This window comes from Cydia fagiglandana, chromosome Z (assembly GCF_963556715.1).
Source record: "Cydia fagiglandana chromosome Z, ilCydFagi1.1, whole genome shotgun sequence".
Lineage (NCBI taxonomy): Eukaryota > Metazoa > Arthropoda > Insecta > Lepidoptera > Tortricidae > Cydia > Cydia fagiglandana.
Window position 1 is genome coordinate 36,480,377 of NC_085959.1, and position 16,772 is coordinate 36,497,148.

Here is a 16,772-nt window from a genome sequence, read left to right on the forward strand (position 1 = left end):
CCAGTAGAATCACTGCACGCTGAGCGAGGAAAACAAATGAAGTTATTAAGTATATACATTGGTTCTTAACAAAGACATCCCTCGCACATCTCTGGTCGAAACGCAGCTTTATCTTACTAATGCCATTTCGTACGCCGCTCCTATGTGTGAGACAGCGATATGCGCGTATCTATATGTATTTACATATTTGTATTATTATCGCTCACTGTAGCGGCGAGGAGATTCGTATAATCGGTTTCTTCCTTGGACTCTTCAATTGTTTAAACTTCTGACGCTTCTAGGCAATTTAATATATTAAATAGAAGAAACCAAATACATGTCAATTTGTCATTTTAATAATTTACGTCAAAGTGTATAAGTGTAACAATGTTCATATTTTTAAATACTCTAATATTTGTATTGTATGTAACTAATATAACTAGACGTTACTTGTCATCATAGCAGTTTAGTATTAATTACTGTTGGATTAAAAAAAAACAAGTGGACTGTTTTGGCTCCTTCTACTAAACACCAGTTTAAATAACACATCTAACATATAACGAAAAAGCTGACGGTGAACACGAACAACCAAAAAAAGAAAAATAAATCACTCACTATAATATTCAGCATAAGAAGAACACATTTAACGCATAGAAGTGACAGCAGGCGTGTCTCACTCCGCGATTTCGTCGCTTTGCTACAGGTAGCTAAAAGTACATCCGTTCGGCCCCAATTTTGGGGTTTGCCATAAGCCGCGCGTGGCGCTGTCGCCACCTAGCGGCCATATCTATGCTGATCGTAACAGACGCGTTTTGTTAGAGAGTGGGTCTTCTGTACTTTGTACTATTATTTATTCTGTGGTGACAGCAATAAAAATATGACACATGATGGAGTGTTTGTTGTAATGTACAGATATAAAGCATTATTTTCCATCGTATTTTTACGAAAACGCACGAACGTGTTTTGCTATTTCAGTCAGTCCCTGACTGAGACTGAGCATAGTCGCGCTACCCCCTCTGCCATGCATACGGTAATTTTACTCCATGTTCAAGTCGAAAATGTCTTTGTGTGACGTCCGTGTCTTTGAACGGACCAATCACGGTACGGGACTTCGCTCACCTCGTCCCGCGCACCCCCCGCATTTTTGGCATCATCGGTTGCATGAAATAATTGCTCTAAACTCGGTCTAGAGGATTCCTACTCTATGACTGAGGTTGACCGAAGTAGCATGACAAATACGAAAGTCGTTTCGGAGAAAATACGATCGAAAACGATTATATATCTGTACAAAACTTAGGTAATTACGCATATACGCTCATGATTTTATATGCGCAAATAAACTGTTTGGTACTTTTTAGCTACTTTTGCTGTTTGGTTCCTCAAAGCTGTCTCATGGGCAAAAAGAAAACGTTTTTCAGATACTAGTAACCCCCTTATTCATAAACGTCTACTAAAGTTGACAAGCCGATAATAATCGTTTGTCCCTTTCCGACGTATTGGTATGATGGAAAGGGACAAACGATTATTATCGGCTTGTAAACTTTAGTAGACGTTTATGAATAAGGGGGTAAATACATATTGTATTTTTTTATTTTGCGGTAATTTGTGTCGCCATCAGATATGTATATCGAAGCGGTGATGATGTTCATAAATATCTCAACGACTCTGTTATCAAGACGTAATGGAGCATGTGCGGATATTTTTGAACGCCTTGCTCCGATATATTTGATTGCGCCTGTACCAAGCGTTGCATTATTCTTATGCTTCATGTACAGTCAGCAGCAGAAGTCGCTAAGCGGGCGAGGTGTTCAAAATTACTTTGACACGCTCTTATTCTCTTTACAATAATGTCGCGTCAAGATGATTTTGAACACCTGGCCCGCTAAGCAATTTCCGCTGCTGACTGTACGGTAGCAATTTAACGAAAGCAGTGCATTAAAAAATGAAGGTGTTTTTCGCAGCCATAGGACCGTACTACACCAGAGAGAAGTGTTAAACAGATTTGTAATCATCTTTGATTTTCTTGTATTGGGTTAACTGCGGTTGTTACTTTCACATTAGGGTACACGCTACGTGGATGAGACAATTTTTAAAATGGAGGTCGATGTGGTTGAACATTATGGTAATCTTTATTCAGATTTTCAGTAGTTGACTTTATTTTTATGTGTCGTACCTACATAAACAAATTACCATAGAGATCATCGCAATTTATTTTTACGTGTTCATTAATTTTTACAGAATCTATAGTTGGATGGTGTTTAGCAAAACTGAGTCATCCCACATCCATTTTGCAACTCAAACAATGTCAACTTAATGCGTCAATTTTTTGAGTTGACATCTTATTGAAAACCGGGCAAGTGCGAGTCGGACTCGCGCATGAAGGGTTCCGTACCATAATGCAAATAAAAACAAAAAAAAGCAAAAAAAAACGGTCACCCATCCAAGTACTGACCACTCCCGACGTTGCTTAACTTTGGTCAAAAATCACGTTTGTTGTATGGGAGCCCCATTTAAATCTTTATTTTATTCTGTTTTTAGTATTTGTTGTTATAGCGGCAACAGAAATACATCATCTGTGAAAATTTCAACTGTCTAGCTATCACGGTTCGTGAGATACAGCCTGGTGACAGACGGACGGACGGACGGACGGACGGACGGACGGACAGCGAAGTCTTAGTAATAGGGTCTCGTTTTACCCTTTGGGTACGGAACCCTAAAAATTAATGTGTGTTGACACATTATTGCATATCAGCATCCAGTTCCAAGTAATTCTTGAAGAATAATAAGATAGATGTGTAAAGTTAAAGAAACAACCATCTGAAAACTTTGGAGCGTTGTTCGACAGCACGATTTCTTAAACTAGGGTTAAATACGGTCACGCAACACCTAAAGCCGATCGCGCAGTGTATTACGGGCCTAGAATGGATGGAACATTTACCTAATTTACCGAAATCCCCGTCCCCCCACGAGAACACCTTGCCGCAGGCGGTGAGCGCGAGCGTCTGGGCGTCGCGCGACCCGCACGCCACTTGCACCACACGCACGTTCTGGAGTGCTTCCACCTGAAAACAATAAGATCAAAGAAAATTTGAAATAGACAGTTACTGTCATGGTTAATTATGTAGCTACAGTACATTTACTTAGTGTAGTAAATGAAGCAAGTTGTTGTATGGAGACCCATGCATTAATTTCTCAGTCGATGAAACTTTGCTTGGTTATTGTACAGTATGAGCCCAAACTAACATATAAATAAATATCCAAAAAAAATACTCCTAAGTTATGAAGTAAAAAAAATATATATAATATTTTTTTTCATAATTTTTCAAGTTTTTTTTTTTAATTTCACCTGTAAATTCTTAAACTTCTTTTTTTACTGAATAACTTATAAATCACATTTACAAATAATGTAAAAACAACTACTTATATAAAAACCTAAAAAAAATATAATTTGTTTATTTTTGGATTTAGGACACCCAACAGGACGGTGCCCAGTTGGTCGACCCAAGTAGGCCCTTTTGGCTGCCCGATCTTCACCCGTCCTTTCGAGACCGTTACCGTTACCGTTGGGCAGATAGAGTGGAGGCAGATCTCCGTGAGCTCGGCGTCGTGATACCGCTCTGGACCGATCAAAGTGGCTTGCTCTTGTGTTGGAGGCCAAGACTCATTTTGGGTCACCGCGCCAACCAAGTAAGTAGTAAGTAAGTAAGTATTTTTGGATTTCATACAACGTTGAAAATTTTCAAAGTGGTTGAGCACCCCCTTGTAGTTGAGATAAAGTTACAAAACTTGGTGTACATTATCAGCATAATAAGTGTAACCAAATAAGCGGGTATCGCTTCTTCTAGCTAGAGTTTGAATTTTTCCCATACAAACATGAACATGAACCACCCTAAAGTACGAAAGAAGGACGGCCTGTATGCATTAGTAAGAGATTTTTACCTTGTTGCCACAAATGGATTTCTTTACGAAAAATATATTTTATGCAATAGTATATTCTGCATTAAATAACAAAAAATTTAGGTTGTCGCTATCTCTCAAGTATTAAAAAAAAGTTTAAAAAATTAAAAATATATTTTTAAGTCTTTATAACCAAGTTACAATCTTGATTTTTTTTTTTGAAAATGAACTACTATTAGGTGCATATAACATCTAAATTTCAAAACAATGGAACCACTAGTTTAGCTACAAAAAAATAAAAACGATTATAAAAAATCTTTTTTTGCCAAACCAAGAGGATTCTAGGCTTGAAATTTGGTAAAACGATATCTTATACTAAGACAAATAAACGCGCCTAAGAATACATTTCAGAGCGGTATACATTTCAGCCAGGGGCAGTTTCACTATAGGATTGCGGCTAGACCCTTTACAATGGCTATAGAATTTACTTTGACAATCCGTCTCTATACAATCTATTCTCTTTGATAAGATTAACTACTGCCACAGTTGTTCCCTATTTGGGTGCGGGTTAAGGACAGGGCAGACAGTTTACGTCACTGATTTTTCGACGTTAAACATACATACATCACTGGCTCAGTGACGCAAAAAGGATCTTGGCCTCTGACAAAAGAGAGCGCCACTCTGCCCTATTCTGCGCCACTTCACGCCAGTTGGGTATTCCAAGGGCGGACAGGTCTTTTTGGGCTTCGTCACTCCAAGCGGCGTATTATGGATGATTTTAACCACGTGATAAAATAACTGTCACTTTTTAACACCACGGGATAGAAAGTGACGGACACCATTGCATCACGCTGTCACGTAGACAAGAACGACCATCATATCCGTATCTGAGACGCACAGATGGATTTTTTCCGCCCGGGACGTTAAATAGACATACGTTTTTCTGACACTCACCAACTTTGGCGACAGTTGCGTGGCATCGTCCCCGTGTCCCAGCCGGCCGTACTCGCCCATGCCCCACGTGTAGAGATGGCCGCGCGCAGTCACGCACGCGCTGTGCGCGGACCCGCACGCTATAGATATCACGCGTTCGCCAGCTAGAGATTCTATCAGTTTGGGAGCCTCTAGGGTCTGTTTGTTGCCGTGTCCGAGCTTGCCGTCTTCGCCTTCGCCCCAGGAATAAACCTGGAAATAAAACATAGCGTAAGTGCCTTTTGTTACGGCGAATATGGTTTGTATTGTTCGAGCTCAAGCTACTGATGATGACATAATGATTCCTGCCCACTCTTAGGTCTTGGTCTATTTTTGGTTTTATTCTATGAAATGGTGTTGCTGTCTTACACAAAAGCGCTAACATAATTAACCCCCACTCTGCGTAGAAGTTTGTATGTAGGTGCGGTCAATTATCTCTGCAGCTGACTTACAGTATGATATGACACACTATAAACAGCAACGCTCTGTTCCAATTCCCTTATGCTCTAGTTTCCTAGGATAGCGGTGCCGTCATATAGCGGCCGTCTCCATACAAATACTACGACATCCATATTTAGCCGTATTATTTAGTATGGAGACGGCCGCTATATGACGGCACCGCTATCCTAGGAAAACCGATCTTTAGCACTGGCGCTGAGAACGTCCACCACTCAAGTTAGTTCACCGATGTTAAACAACGATGGGTTGACGTGTCGAAACAACATTCAACACTTATGCTCTAGTTTCCTAGGATAGCGGTGCCGTCATATAGCGGCCGACTCCATACTAAATAATACGGCTAAATATGGATGTCGTAGTATTTGTATGGAGACGACCGCTATATGACGGTACCGTTATCCTAGGAAACTAGAGCATTACGCTCTGGCTCGCGCTAGGGTAACCGATCTCGCGTGCTTCCCGCCCGAGTGTATAGTATCGCGGCGCACAATATGTGCGAGACCGTTATTCACTTGTTTCTCACCCATGTTTGCCAGAAAGGATGTAAACAAGCGAATACACTTACAACACCATGTGGTGTTCTAGTTGATGACTTACTTTGCCATCCGCGGTGAGGGCGAGCGCGTGCTTCCCACCAGAGTGGACAGCGACGCGACGCACGAGCACGTGTGAGAGGTGCGGGTTGGCGCGCGGCGTGGACACGTTGTTGCTGTGGCCCAGCCCGAGCCGGCCGTTGGTGCCCTCCCCGCAGGCGTACAGCTGGAAATGTCAAACACATCGTACATATTGCTGTCTTTCCAAAGATAAGACAAGGAATGCGTTAATTGCAAGCGTTCCATAATTCCATTTAATAGTCCCGTGCGCTTTGGACGCTCTGACATCTTGTGGCCTAAATAGGAACATAAACTTAACATTTTACGCCAAAGCAGTTGCTGCTCCTACAATTCATATACGCTCACGCACGCGTTTGTGCGTCTGCCTTGTTGATGTTGTTTAGATCGGAAACTTTAACTTGATCTTCGCATCAAGCATTTATGAAATATACAATAATACGAGCTATAAAATATATTCAGCACGAACTACAAGTTGATTTAAAATGTAAAATATCTCGCGGATCCAGTGACTCGAGTGACAAGCGCAAGTCACCCGCGTAACTGTATAGCTTCAGTAAAGGAACAGACTAATACAAATATTTGCTCAAGTACTCTACGTCTTTATTTGCTCCAGTTAAATCCTTCGTGTGCAAGTACCACGATCCTACTCACTACTTACTTTTCCATCATGCGACACGATGAACAGCGTTTTTGAGCCGCCAGCGATATGCACGGGCTTGAGCGCGCTGAGGCCCGGAGAGAACACGGGCACCTTCACTTTGGAGCCTTTGACGCCACCCAACTGGTCTTTGTCATTTAGGCCCCACACGTACACCTGTAATGGAAAATATACTGTATAAGCATAGGGTTTAGGCACAAATTTAAGTAATGGTTAGGTTAATATAGCACCTACCCTGTCCGATAGATTTAGGGTCGGTTGCACCAAACTATTTGTCACCGTTAAAAGGTTCACTAAATGTTATCACATGGGAAGTTTCATAATTCACTGCTGAATGGCGTCCGCTAATTATGGCTGGTGCAACTGGCCTTTAAATTCTAAAGGCTCAGAAAGTAGGAACACTTGCATGCGAGTTTAGTTACATTGCCGGCTACTGAGGCACAACCAATCCAATCGATTGATCAAATCCCGCAATGTACCGACTCGCATGCGAATTCTTGCAACATCTGAATGAGTCTTAACCTTTCGGGTTTCATGTTAAGTTTAGAATGTGGAAGAGTTACCTTTGGGCAATCGGCAGGCATCACAGGAGGATTGTTGTCAACAGAGACTGCTCCGGTAGGATTGTCTTTCTCCATCCAATCGTCCGCTATGAAATTCATACTCTGGAAATAGATGGTATAATATTCTCTCTCTGTAATCGAATTTCTAAAATATGTTTAGAAAATGGTACTGATTAAATATGTGACATCAGATAAGGTACTCATTAATATTTGAACATGTTCTCTAAAGCCTTGACGATAGAATAGGGGCGTCTGCACATGTTTGGGGCTTGTGAACTTGGCTACACTTTTAACGGACTTTCAAAAAGGAAGATGTTCAATACGAAAAAAAGCCGTGGTATTTCTTTGTTTGATTGTTTTATTTATTTCAACTTTATTGCACAAATGTTTACAATTATGTAAAAATGTTTTGTGTATAACTATGACCGTAACGCTTACCTGTACAATGTCGGTATAAAGTGGGTTCGTCCTGAATCCGGTGATGTAGAGCCCGTGCACGCGACAGTCCGCGTTGACGTTGCGATTCTGTTTTATGCTGATCTCTATGCACGTGTAATGCTGAAAACAAAACATTATATTTTTAGGTGCTGGTGTATTTTCAGGTTATACAAAGTTGTAAATCAAAATTTAACGGCTAAGGATTTTTAACCGAGGTTTATAATTTATTTATTTCACTTGTTTCACCTTTGATAAATATAATTATTTTATATGTACAGTCGCCATCAGATATATCGGAGCGGTCAAGGTGTTCACAATACCTGAACACGCACTCTAGCGCCTTGACAATAGAGGCGTGTTCAGATATTTGTGAGCGCCTTGGCCCCTCCGATATATCTGATGGCGACTGTACATATTATGGTTTTGTAAATTAGTTTTTGCACAACTAAGTACATAGATACATTGAGAGAAACTGGCGTAGCGTCTTTGAATAGTAGGTAATTTACTGCCCTTTTCCATTTATAACAGTGTCTTTCACTTATTCGCTGGTCTCACGCCAGCACACAGGACACGGCAACCAGCGGCGTCTGCGCGGCATCGTCGAAGCTGCTATCCAACTATTATAGTCTACCAGCAGCTGTTCTTGCTACCTACGCCAGTCTACGGCGTCAGTTAAATTACTATCTTTCCCTTATATTATAACAATTAGTCACCAACCTGCTTGCAGTCGACTAGCAACTGTATTTGTGCCAAGTGCTGCAGAGGCCTGTCTCTAGACGTCGGGGCACAAGGCACGGCGGCCACCGGCGTCAGCGCGGCGTCCTCGAAACTGCTATCCAAGTATTATAGTCTACCAGCAGCTATACCTGTTACCGGCGCCAGACAGTACACGAAGCCTATGGCGTCAGTTAAATTACTATCTTTGTTATATAACAATCAGTCACCAACCTGCTTGCAGTCGACTAGCAACTGTATTTGTGCCAAGTGCTGCAGAGGCCTGTCTCTAGACGCCGGGGCACAAGGCACGGCTGCCAGCGGCGTCAGCGCGGCGTCCTCGAAACTGCTGCCGGCGCGAACGGCGAGCGCGGCCGGCCCGTGGCTCCCCACGGGGACGCCGAGCCCGAGCCGGCGTACCACGACGCCGTTGCGCATCTCTATGCGGATCCAATGCTAGAAAAATATTAGGGACAAGTTATGAACGAGTCACTTAAAGGTCCGAATAGAACCTTTAGGGTTTTTTTTTAAAAGAAAGACACAAAGAGCCATGTTAAAAATGTAATTTAAGTTGGACGTGCGAAAAATTCAACTTGTCACTTTTTCATATATCCGACAAAGCGACCAGACACCATAGGTAGGTTGTGTTTTCGCTGGTTATGACTAGGATTTTTGAAGCAAAGCAGTTAAGTATAAAAAATTATTATTATATTTATAGTATGTATTGTATAAATATGTAGTAGTTTATATATATTTTATTTATTTATGTAGTTTATATGTATAGTTTGCTTTTTTTTTTATTCACTGATAAAGTATATTTCTCTCTCTGCACCAATTGTAGATGTCTGTTTGGCCCTATGGTTGACTGGTAGAGAATGCCATTTGGCATTAAGTCCGCCATTTGTACATTTTTGTTTATACTTTGTGCAATAAAGTTTAAATAAATAAATAAATAAAAAAAAAAATTACATCAAATAGACAATATTTTAAACTACGGTGTCCGATAAAAAAATATGAAAATAACGAATGCCCTGCAATTCAAGCCTACGTTGTCCAATGTGTATTGCGTCTCAGTATCTCATTATGCCATACGAATAAATAAATTAAGCGAAATGTGAGACGTTATACACATTGGACAGATGGAATACGACTCTTACTTACGAGTCGCCATGGTTACCAGTACAATTTGACACTGGGCTAACGGTTTAACAGGTTGACCCCGGGATAGTGGGATGGTGCAAGCGGGCCTAAGTGAACTATACAATCTCACCTGTCCCGTCCCGCTCGCGCTCTGCCAGTAAGTGTGCGGTTGAGCGTCGAGTAACCTCCGCGCGCCGGCTCCCGGCCGGCAGGAAGACACGCGTATGACTCGAATGGCCCCTCGCCAGTTCACCGTCGTACCGCCGGCAGTCTCGCCCCATTCCGCTGTGAATTTAGGTAAAATAATTTATGATCTAGGAACCAAGAGAAGGGTGGGCCAAATACAAGAGCATGGCATGGAAAAAATGAGAACTTTGTCTATGTTCCCAGTGACTGACAGTATGACCCAGTGGTCAACTAAAATGATCCAAGCTGAACCAAAATGCTCAGGAATTCGACAGATATGTCTTCACACATTATAATTGTGTCGTTTAACTTCAAACTCAAGTAAATTCATTCGACCCTCTGAGCAAATATCTACCCTATTACCTGTTCTGAAAGATGGATTCCTAACAGATGGATTTACCCGAGCGTCTCAATTATCAAATGTGTTTGATGCTTAAATCATATTTATTAACATTAAGCGTGACCACTATTTTATATCATAAAAATGATAAATACTAACATTGATCAGTGACGAGTTCCATTTCGCTGACCTGCCCCGTCCAACCGGGCTGTTGTGGGAAATCCACCGTCAAGTCTCTGCCATTGTGGGCTATACCTGAAAATCATGTAATAAATAAGACTAATACTAGACTAGTAGACAAAATAGATATCTTTTTTTAGTCAGGGAAAGTAAGGAACTTAGAAGTATATCGGACTTGTCTAGCACTATCATTGCCTTGTTCTAAAAATCAAATAATTTTCTAAGCATAAATATGTCATATTTTACCATTTAGCTAACATATTCGTGAAAAGCAGCCTAGTACCAGGCACCTAGTTTTCGCTTCAAGCATTTGATTGACAAGTCGGGATTATAACCTACTTTTCAGTAGCAGTATATTGTAAGAACTCACCAATGACAGTGCCGACGCTAGTGTGGTCGACGCAGCCCCACTTGTAGCGCGGCTGCGTGACCGCCGAGCGGACCCGCACCCGGTCGCCGGACGTGAAGGGCGCGCCACCGGAGACCACTTCGGCGTTTACTGCGCGCACGCCTGCAACGCGGCCTAGGCCCCGCCACTCCACCTTTTAGACACGTAAAAATAGGTTACAAAAGGCCGGTTCCACAACACCGTTTTCCGGAAAACATATAAAAGTTTTCCGGAAAACATCTGCGAACTTTTCCAGCTTTTAGGAAACTTTTCACAACATGCTCAATTGCTATTTTTTTCCTCTCTCTCGCACATAACATCAAGTTAGTGTGTATATATACTTGCTACAAGAACTTGGTATTTTAAACTGGTACACGGACCTGTCAACAAATAGGTACATCTATTTGGAAGTCTTGTTATTTCTACTACGCGTGAAATAATTGGTTTTACGAAGAACTTTAATTTGTTACCACAAATTGTTACGAACAAAAAATAATATTGATACGTACGTGTAGGAATACATTTTGCTTAATATCGCGTTCAACCTTTTGCACTTGTCCGACGTCCCCCAATTGTACCTGAAATTTATAGAAAACTGTAAGCTTAGTGGCCATGCAATTTTTAGGTTGGGTGTATATGAAAAAAAAAAGAGTTTTACCGCTTCAAATGCCTTGCAACACCGGACGGTCATGCCAGCCGTGATGACATCCGATAGATACTGCGCGTACTCATCCTCCGAGGCAAAACAACTGCGCCACCTGTAAGGCGTCTGTTTCTTCTCGGTTTTGGATGAGTTCGGCTTCGCCTCGAATACGGATTCTTCAATGCCGTGCTGAGATAGTTCTAAGAGGTATGCCACTAGAGTTTCAACTGATGGAACTGTGTTGCCGCCTGAAATGAAAGGACATATATACAAAGTGAAATACGGTCTATTTAAATTGACTAGATTTTAATTAAAATTGGAACAACGCCAATAATCAATATACACTATTAGAATGTACGAAGTAAAAGAAATAAACATGCGACAAAAATAGCGCCTATAATACGTCTCGGTCTCTGGTTGATGCAGTAGGCTGTATATAATCTCACCCAGAACTTGTATGGCCGAGTAAACAGCGTTTCTCGAAAACCCCATCTCCACGACTTGTTTCACTTGCGGCGAGTTGCTCCATGTGTTGAGATCTTTGCGAGCTGAAAAATGAATCAATCTATCAATCAATCAATTCAAAATACACCTATCATAAAAAATATACAGCTAAGGTCCAAAGTTGTGAATACACACCTAATGGAGTCGTGCTACTCGTACTGGTCGAGGGGCCGTTGGAAGCTTGCATGAGGTTGCTTCGGTCGATCACGGGTAGCTCTGGAGGTACTTCGTGATCTTTCTCGTCGCCTGCAAAAATAAAACCAATAGGTTACTTATTACTTAATTTGTTTAGGACAAATTTATACTTTCGTACTAAATAAAAATTGTAGGTACTCGTAATTATTCCTGCTATTGACATAAATTTGAATATGTCACTTTTTGCGTCTCTGCAAAGTATGTGGTATAGTTTACATCTTATGAGATCATTAATTTGAATCCTATTTTTTTGTCTGCCCTTATCTTTACGATGTTAAAATACCTTCAAGACCTAAGAATAAATGTTCCTTTCTCATCTCAAATACATTTGCTGTGAACGGGGTGCTAACTAAGCATCGCCAGATTCGTGGGCAACTAGGCCATCATCAATATTTCACGTCCCGTTGACGTGTAGGCGAGCTCGCGCGGTGTGTACGACGCAGCTAAGGGGCTACAACGCATCGCCCGGGCGAGCAGGCGGCGGAACAGTGTGCCTTCAGTACCAATAATCAATGAACTTGCTGGGACATGATGTCACGTACCGTTGACGTGCACATGCGCGGCGAGCTGCTGCACTATAGTGAGCGCGGCGGAGGCGAGCTCGCGCGGTGTGTACGACGCGGCCAACGGGCTCGGACGCATCGCCAGGGCGAGCAGGCGGCGGAACAGTGTGCCTTCAGTACGAAAAGTCAGTGAACTTGCTGGGACATGATGTCACTTACCGTTGACGTGCACATGCGCGGCGAGCTGCTGCACTATAGTGAGCGCGGCGGAGGCGAGCTCGCGCGGTGTGTACGACGCGGCCAACGGGCTCGGACGCATCGCCAGGGCGAGCAGGCGGCGGAACAGTGTGCCTTCAGTACGAAAAGTCAGTGAACTTGCTGGGACATGATGTCACTTACCGTTGACGTGCACATGCGCGGCGAGCTGCTGCACTATAGTGAGCGCGGCGGAGGCGAGCTCGCGCGGTGTGTACGACGCGGCCAACGGGCTCGGACGCATCGCCAGGGCGAGCAGGCGGCGGAACAGTGTGCCTTCAGTACGAAAAGTCAGTGAACTTGCTGGGACATGATGTCACTTACCGTTGACGTGCACATGCGCGGCGAGCTGCTGCACTATAGTGAGCGTGGCGGAGGCGAGCTCGCGCGGTGTGTACGACGCGGCCAACGGGCTCGGACGCATCGCCAGGGCGAGCAGGCGGCGGAACAGTGTGCCTTCAGTACGAAAAGTCAGTGAACTTGCTGGGACATGATGTCATTTACCGTTGACGTGCACATGCGCGGCGAGCTGCTGCACTATAGTGAGCGCGGCGGAGGCGAGCTCGCGCGGTGTGTACGACGCGGCCAACGGGCTCGGACGCATCGCCAGGGCGAGCAGGCGGCGGAACAGTGTGCCTTCAGTACGAAAAGTCAGTGAACTTGCTGGGACATGATGTCACTTACCGTTGACGTGCACATGCGCGGCGAGCTGCTGCACTATAGTGAGCGCGGCGGAGGCGAGCTCGCGCGGTGTGTACGACGCGGCCAACGGGCTCGGACGCATCGCCAGGGCGAGCAGGCGGCGGAACAGTGTGCCTTCAGTACGAAAAGTCAGTGAACTTGCTGGGACATGATGTCACTTACCGTTGACGTGCACATGCGCGGCGAGCTGCTGCACTATAGTGAGCGTGGCGGAGGCGAGCTCGCGCGGTGTGTACGACGCGGCCAACGGGCTCGGACGCATCGCCAGGGCGAGCAGGCGGCGGAACAGTGTGCCTTCAGTACGAAAAGTCAGTGAACTTGCTGGGACATGATGTCATTTACCGTTGACGTGCACATGCGCGGCGAGCTGCTGCACTATAGTGAGCGCGGCGGAGGCGAGCTCGCGCGGTGTGTACGACGCGGCCAACGGGCTCGGACGCATCGCCAGGGCGAGCAGGCGGCGGAACAGTGTGCCTTCAGTACGAAAAGTCAGTGAACTTGCTGGGACATGATGTCATTTACCGTTGACGTGCACATGCGCGGCGAGCTGCTGCACTATAGTGAGCGCGGCGGAGGCGAGCTCGCGCGGTGTGTACGACGCGGCCAACGGGCTCGGACGCATCGCCAGGGCGAGCAGGCGGCGGAACAGTGTGCCTTCCGTGCCGGTGATCGCGTCCGATGAACCTGCTGGATTTGAATGAGAAATGATAATAAATATGATTGTGGGAGATATTGAGACACCACGCACACAACATCATTTTATTTAGAGACATTAAAATGCAGCACTTTTTTATAAATAGATTTTTTTCTCTGGGCTAGGCTTGCCCATGCGACATCCCGATCATTTCCTAGGGAAATTTCGATGAAGTTTAATCAGGTGACTGCAGAAGCACCTTCCGGAGCCGCACGCGAATAGTGAGCATCGCATTGCACACAACATTAGCTTCTCGATATGCTGTTTCCTCAGTCCGAACACGTCGCGCTTGCATAGGTACTAAAATCAAAGTTGCAGCTGACCCGTTGCGCGCCGCCGCGGTTACAACCGCGAGTGGGTGTAGGACATTAGGCTTATGTTTAGAGGATGTTAGTCGCTCACCGGTGTCGGGTGGCTGCAGGAGCACCTTCCGGAGCCGTGTGCGAGTGGTGAGCAACCCGCGCACCGCACATAGCGTCAGCAGCTCGATTTGCTGCTTCCTCAGGCCGTATACATCCAGCTCCGCTGAAACATTACAGTATTCATGATAACAGACTATACAGATTTGACAGAACGAATACATAGGCTAAAAACTGCCGATGGCTCATGGCTCTCCCGGCATCCTGAAGAATGAACGCTTTCGCTTAGGACGGACGTCTTTAAAATTAGCAGTTATTTTTTGATATAAATCCTGTTAACTATTTTGAGGTTTAGAATCTAATGAATGATTACAATCAGCGTTCAGCGTTCACCCTCTCTATATTTTTCAGCATAAACATGCTTTTCCGATAGCAGCTGAATGGAATGGGCTAGCACAAGGGCTTTGAATATTTATGGACTTCCTTTACTCGTAATTTGGTACTTGTTTTACTTTTTAGGCGATTAATCCCGAATCTTGTAAATAAAGGATCCAAAAGGCAACACCGCAACGTTGGATCATCGACGTACAGTTTGGGGGATTCCTGGTGAATATAACTTACCAGGTAAATGATGTGGATGCATAGGCGTGGCTTGCGGTCCTGCGCCGAGTAAAGCAGCGCACACGCGTAGACCACTTTCGCCGCCGCCCAGGGGGGTGATCAGCCGTTCGCTCTCTATACTTTGAATACCGCTTAGCTCCATCTGTTGAAAATGCACCTATTAAGTGTTTGTCAGCAGTAGATTTATTGGCTTCTTTCGTTGGTTTTTCTGTTTAAATCGGTATCACTAAAATCAAATTCCATGTTCATTGTATTTTAAAGCGAAACTCCGAGTATAGATAGCTTCGTTGCTCTTCGACAGGCTGAGCCGTCTTATAAGGCCTATTGCGAGCGACAACACATCAGTATTTGTTTGACAATGGTGTTACGAGTCGAAACTGGCCACCACTGTAGTAGTATAGGACCAGCTGTATATGACTCACCCTTGTAAAGGTATTATCGTCAGACACGAGGGTGACTTTAGCCCGTGGCGATATTTGCGTGACGATGGCGTTGCGGGACGGAGCGCCTGCCGCTACGCGCTGTCCCAGTCTGATCCGCCATTCTACTCCTCCCGCCACGCCTAGTACACCAGCTGTAGGCAAAAAAAAAAATTGCATTTCTTTAAACACAATATTATAGCCACTTTTGATAGGTAAAGCAGATGGCATTGTACAGCCTCATAATGTAAGCAGTAACTAAGTTTCACTCTCAGTTCTGTGTCACAATTGCATCCTTAGCTGCTGCTCAATATTAGACAAAAATGGCCCCTAGGCCCCTTTTCTGAATTTGTATCTAAAACTATATCTTTAGACAAAGAAACAAAATATTATAGCCACCTTTGATAGATAAAGCAGATAACATTGTACAGCCTCATAATGTAAGCAGTAACTAAGTTTCACTCTCAGTTAAACACTTCTGTATCCCAATTGCATCCTTAGTTGCTTGCTCAATATTAGACAAAAATGGTACCTAGGCCCCTTTTCTGACAGCTAATGAACTAGTAGTTGTATTAGCCAGGGCCGTCTTTAACTATACTGGGGCCCTAGGGCACATAAGACTTTGGGGCCCTATTGGAAAGAAAAGAAAGCGAATAAAACTAAATTTTTACTACTATTATTTTCAATTTTTTCATATGTAATCAAATATAATATCTGTCCTTCGGGGTCCTCTGAGGATGGAGGCCCTGGGCACGGTGTTCACAAGAGATGAATTTGCCTAACTAACCTTTTTAAAATGGTTATATTAGAAAGAAATTTCCGCTTGTATAACAAGTAACAAGCTTTCATCAAACGGCAGATATATGACCTGTAAATGGCAATGTTCCATGTCCAGTCAGCAAACTATCAGCTTACCACGCCTGTTGTTTGTATGCAGGCGCTCGCGGTGTTCCACCCTTAGGGCGATCCTCGTTTGAACGCCTTGCAGGTAACAGGTAGTAAGGTGCAAGGGATTTTTTTCTTAACTGGAACCTATATCATACCTATAAGACAAGTTTCTAGACTCGGCGGTATGGGTTTGGTGGTGCGTTTCAGTTCTTGGTTTGTGTGTGGCCACCAGTGCCAGTCGCTCGTCACCTGTGAGGAAAAATAGTAGATAAGTAGAGAATAGAGTAGTAGTAGAGTGGAATAGTAGAGTAGTAGTTGTAGTGCAACAAAATACAACAGATTTTCAAGGCCTATATCATCTGTAAACCAAACTGAAGGCTGAGATGTGCTATTTTGTTATTCTTGCTACGACGATGCGAATATGAAATAGTACCTCGGTAGTCAACTTGATCTTCGGATAT

General features: G+C 43.9%; 1 protein-coding gene across 1 annotated transcript in view; it reads right to left on the reverse strand.

Annotated features, from left to right (window-relative positions):
• The window catches only part of LOC134678244 (probable E3 ubiquitin-protein ligase HERC2), a 114,505-nt gene that overhangs the window by 45,420 nt on the left and 52,313 nt on the right, over nt 1–16,772 (reverse strand). The window contains exons 40-58 of the mRNA XM_063536715.1: nt 16,467–16,560; nt 15,427–15,578; nt 15,005–15,146; nt 14,427–14,549; nt 13,853–14,017; nt 11,811–11,921; nt 11,618–11,719; nt 11,187–11,419; nt 11,038–11,106; nt 10,511–10,682; nt 10,120–10,215; nt 9,565–9,719; nt 8,529–8,750; nt 7,581–7,700; nt 7,143–7,244; nt 6,580–6,735; nt 5,905–6,066; nt 4,831–5,061; nt 2,918–3,041 (exon numbers count right to left, since the gene is read on the reverse strand). Coding sequence (XP_063392785.1) covers nt 2,918–3,041; nt 4,831–5,061; nt 5,905–6,066; nt 6,580–6,735; nt 7,143–7,244; nt 7,581–7,700; nt 8,529–8,750; nt 9,565–9,719; nt 10,120–10,215; nt 10,511–10,682; nt 11,038–11,106; nt 11,187–11,419; nt 11,618–11,719; nt 11,811–11,921; nt 13,853–14,017; nt 14,427–14,549; nt 15,005–15,146; nt 15,427–15,578; nt 16,467–16,560 — 2,731 coding nt within the window. The remainder of the gene's footprint in view (nt 1–2,917; nt 3,042–4,830; nt 5,062–5,904; nt 6,067–6,579; nt 6,736–7,142; nt 7,245–7,580; nt 7,701–8,528; nt 8,751–9,564; nt 9,720–10,119; nt 10,216–10,510; nt 10,683–11,037; nt 11,107–11,186; nt 11,420–11,617; nt 11,720–11,810; nt 11,922–13,852; nt 14,018–14,426; nt 14,550–15,004; nt 15,147–15,426; nt 15,579–16,466; nt 16,561–16,772) is intronic.